At 37.6% G+C, this 4,341-nt stretch overlaps 1 protein-coding gene across 1 annotated transcript; it reads right to left on the bottom strand.

Annotated features, from left to right (window-relative positions):
* Window positions 1-1,464: 1,464 nt before the first annotated feature.
* LOC108121673 (uncharacterized) lies at window positions 1,465-2,173 on the bottom strand. The gene has a single exon (XM_017235924.3). The coding sequence runs from the start codon at window positions 2,048-2,050 to the stop codon at window positions 1,745-1,747; it is 306 nt and encodes a 101-aa protein (XP_017091413.2). The 5' UTR covers window positions 2,051-2,173; the 3' UTR covers window positions 1,465-1,744.
* Window positions 2,174-4,341: the final 2,168 nt, after the last annotated feature.

Raw genomic sequence — 4,341 nt, 5'->3', positions numbered from 1 at the left:
ACATGTAAGTATCTCCAAGAGAAGGGTTATGCCGTTGGCATGATAATTTAATTACAGCACTGGGATTGGGTTTTGGCCTGGGCTTGGTAGCAGAAGAGGCATCAATCCGAAGCTTAGACAAGAAGACGATAATCTTCACCAGCAAAGGTGGGCTCCTTGGGTGTTAACACCTTGTGGCCAATCTTTGGAGGCAGATAAGAGACCTGAAGAAAGTATCTAAGAACTTGGCATTACACTTTAGGAATACTCTTTTTGAATAATTTGGAAGATAATTCGAAGACAGGGCTCTAGGTCTTTACTAGATTTGCTAGATCTTTAAAATAATTCGATAATATATTTATAAATTATTATTAATTATTATTGTTTACTAGCTTAGTCTTAGCTAATATACCCTCTTACAATGAAGCCTAGTCTCTTTCGCTGAAAGATTATAATTGTACATAAAATTAAGCCATTTGCATGCGCGTATTTTCAGAGCTCCACGCCTCTCCACCGCCCTCCCCTGGCTGTATTGTAGATTATTAAAAATTATGTCTCACAGTAGGACATGCAATCCGAGCAACCCAACCAACCCTTCCTCCTTTTTTTATTTATTTTTATTTTTTTTTGGCCACATAGGCCACATTAACGTGCCTGAGATAAGAAGCAGGCGGCAGTTGCAAATATTATTTAATTTTTTTTTTTTTGGGCTTCCCCTCCCCTTATCCTTATTCCTTTTGGCCATGTCCCTTGGCATTTATTTCGGTTGTTGTTGTTGTTGTTTTTTTGTGCTAGCGAAAATCCACGCAAAAATTCTATTTTGACATTTGTCAGCGGAAAAGCTGGGAAAATGCTAACCAGAGCAGCCTACAACACACATGGCAAAAAGATAAAGGAGCAGAAGAACAAGAAGAAGCGCCAAGAGTGATGTCGGAGGACAGTAGAGGGTTAACCCTAACCCTAAAACCCCCGAAAAAACGAACGCCATGCACTTTGGGGGACTGGAGTCGCTGCGTTGTTAGGTACCCTACTGGCTATTTTTTAAGGAGTTTTTAATATTATATATTATTTTTTTTTTAATTAAATAAAAACTCTGAAAATAAAGAAGATTTAATGTTATATAAAAAAGGTCCTTTTAGACCATCAAAGATTTTTCTTAGACCATATAAGAGGGGCTAGGCAGGCTGACGCTATCCTACGTAAGAGTTTTCCGTACCTTTGGGAAAGCCTTGTCCGAGATTTGTATAACTAAATTTATATCCTAAATGCCGTCTGTCCCGAGGTCCTGCTGGTGCTTTTCCCCGCTTTGTTTGCTTTTAGTGTCTGGTTGCCCTTTTGTGACATTAAGCCCGGGTTTGCTTAGTGTTAAAAACTATTTTTATGTTTGAATCGCAAAAGGCATCCAGGTGTGCAAACCACTCTACTAATAAGATGTGTTTAGACCCATTACAGTACTATAAACCCTTAACCATAAGACTCAAGATATTCTTATATATTGGAGGCACAATCATATATTTCACTCAACTTTGATAGTTTCCCATTGTAGATTCTTTACAGGAAATGGTACGTATATGTGATCGGATTTAAGGAATTAAAATCCAAAGCTGGATCCTAAAATCGATCGCAATTGATGAGTATTGAAAATTTTACAGAAAAATACACTAGATCCGATCTTTATTATGGGTTTAAGGTTTAAGGGTCCTTGCTCTCGTACGTATGGCCAAAAGTACAGAAACTGGACCTGGAACCTGGAATCCTGGCTTCACTATAGTTTCCTTTTCATAAATTGAAGAGCCCGATGCCATATGTTGGTGCTGGTTAGGAGCTTCTGTTGTAGCATCTGCATAATCTCCGCCATTTTTAGGACCTTGTTGTGCGGCGGCATAGGAAGCAGTGCATCATCGGGGGCCACTTGGCGACCAACATAATACTCGACTACGGCACGACGGGCTCTAAAGGTTGGCCCAGATAGCTGGGTCAATGGGGAAACCGGCTCGACTAGTGGCGGCGTCAGTTTTCGGCCAAGGGATACCTTCTGATCGGTGGATTGGTTCATCTTTAACTTGTCCATATTTTGTTTTGTGTTGAATTTAAATTAGATCAAATATAGTTAAATATTATTTAAAATAATTTTTATATTTTTATAATTTTTTTGTTGTTTGTTGTTTGCTGGGCCGGATGGGAATGAGGTAGGATTCGTTTTTGAAGTTAGATTTGAATGTTTTTTTTTGAAGGTTACTATGTTTTTTTCCAAAAAATTATGCATGGCAGTATAGTATTATGATTTTTGGTTTATTTTGATTTCATTACTGTATAGCTTTTATAGTTTTGACCTAAACAAATAGGCTGAAATCGCGACACCATTTGCATATATTTAGGCCCAGTTGGGTTTGGGGGCGTCCAAGCCTTTGGACCAATTGAGTGGGTTACCGAGGCATTTGGGATCATAAATTTGCGAGGGGGTTTGCTTGTTTTCTGGAGGGAGTAGGGGGGTGGCGGTTGTAAAATCGGTGGCCCCACTGTTGTTGGGTTATTTGCTAATCTTCGGTGGTCTTTTAGGGCCTTTTACACGAAGTGATTAAAAAAAAAAGGGGTCTTATTATAGTTTAGAAAAATAAAACCAAAGAAGTAAGTATTGTGGTTTATACCCAAAACCTTACTGGAACCCAACTCGATTATATCGTGCAACTAAGCCCCAAAACATAGCCATGTCCTGCTTGGGTTTCTTCTGCTTTCGCGGTGTTACTGGGTGGTGGGTGGTGGATGGGTGGGTGGTGCGTGTGTTTTAGATTTTTGCAGGTGGACGTCGCGCGTTGTTCCAACAGGAGGGCAGAGCGGTGGCAGAGCAAGCAACAACGACACCTTTGAGTGAAATAAATGATAATGGCCTCAATGATTATGCATCGGCACGTTTCTCATCGCGACTACACACACATAGCCACGCACACACACACATATATAGGATTCAGGAAAAGGATTCAGGATTCAGGATTCAGGTGGTCGCTGGTTTACTGTTGGACCGTTAGCTTTTTTTTGACTTTTGGCCATTTTTTTTTGTATTGGTACAGAGGAAAAAAATAAATATTAATATATTTTTGTATTTTGATAAATTAAATTTAAGTGAAAATATTTAAAACTAAACAGAAATTGGCCAATATTTATAAAATTTTAAATAAAATATTCTCAGATAAGTTACTTGAGAATATGGCACCTTTTAATTTTCAGTGTAAATATTGTTCTTATCTCTACTATTGCTGCTGCAGCTTTTGTTGTCGTTTTTGGCCGCCATTCGCCAGATTTGTCAACCAAATTACAAATTCGGCTTAACTACTATTTTTTTTCTCTTGTTTTTTGTTTGTTTATATAAAATTTATGTATTGTATGTGTATGCGTGTTATTTTTTTCACGCTGTCAGCGCAGTTTACTTGGTCCAGAGCTCTTGTTTTTATTGTTTTTGATGCAACCTTTTTTTGCGGTTTTCTGGTTTTTTTTTTATTTTTGATTGCTGTTTGATTTTTGTGGTCGCGGGCTTGGCTTTTTCAGTTTATTTAACGCGCCCGCTAAGTGATTTGCAGATATGGGTGGGTTAACTGGTAGCTCCCTCAAGTTCTGGAGTTACCTTTTTGGCATCAAGCTTTCCACTTGAGAAATATGTATGTACATATATTTAATGATTTTTTGTCATTTAAGGGTATATCCTAGCCATATCTTGTTCGGATTACCTTTCCCAGTTAATCTATATGGGATATTTAGGGATATTTTATGATTTAATGTCCTCTCAGTTGGAAGAAATCCCCCACATAAGAGTTTTCTAAATTTCTAAAGGGGTCCATGAAGAAATATGTATATATTTTTATCTCTATTCTGAAAACTTAAGAAAAATTCTAGCATCAAAAAATGCAACAATGTTGTTTAAATATTTTATTGTTAAAGTTTAATTTTATTTTCTTAATTTTCAAAACTGAAAATATTAAATTTAACTGCAATGAAACGCAAAGTATTCTACTGTAGAAGGAGCTCATGGGCTCCCCTTGTAGGCGCTCTTAGAAATCCCCTAGGCCTTCTTATACTCTTATACACGGATCCTCTTCTTCTCCACCGACGCCATGGAGTTTGTTCCTTTCGCTCTCTCTCTCATCTCCGAGGTGGCTCATTAGCTCGTCAAACCTGGTGGCGTACGTACTGCTGTGTTTCAGTAAGTCTGTTTAACATAATTAAAAACCATTAAACCATTTAAAAGACCATTAATCTTGTTAAAAAAATAATTTTAATAATTTAAGCGTTGATTTTAAATACATATATCATCAAATAACTTGAGTTCTTTTTGCAGCAAAAAGTGTGAGCAGTTTCGGGCGTCGGCGT

Source organism: Drosophila bipectinata, chromosome XL, assembly GCF_030179905.1.
Source record: "Drosophila bipectinata strain 14024-0381.07 chromosome XL, DbipHiC1v2, whole genome shotgun sequence".
Lineage (NCBI taxonomy): Eukaryota > Metazoa > Arthropoda > Insecta > Diptera > Drosophilidae > Drosophila > Drosophila bipectinata.
This window is presented reverse-complemented; position numbering and strand designations above follow the sequence as displayed.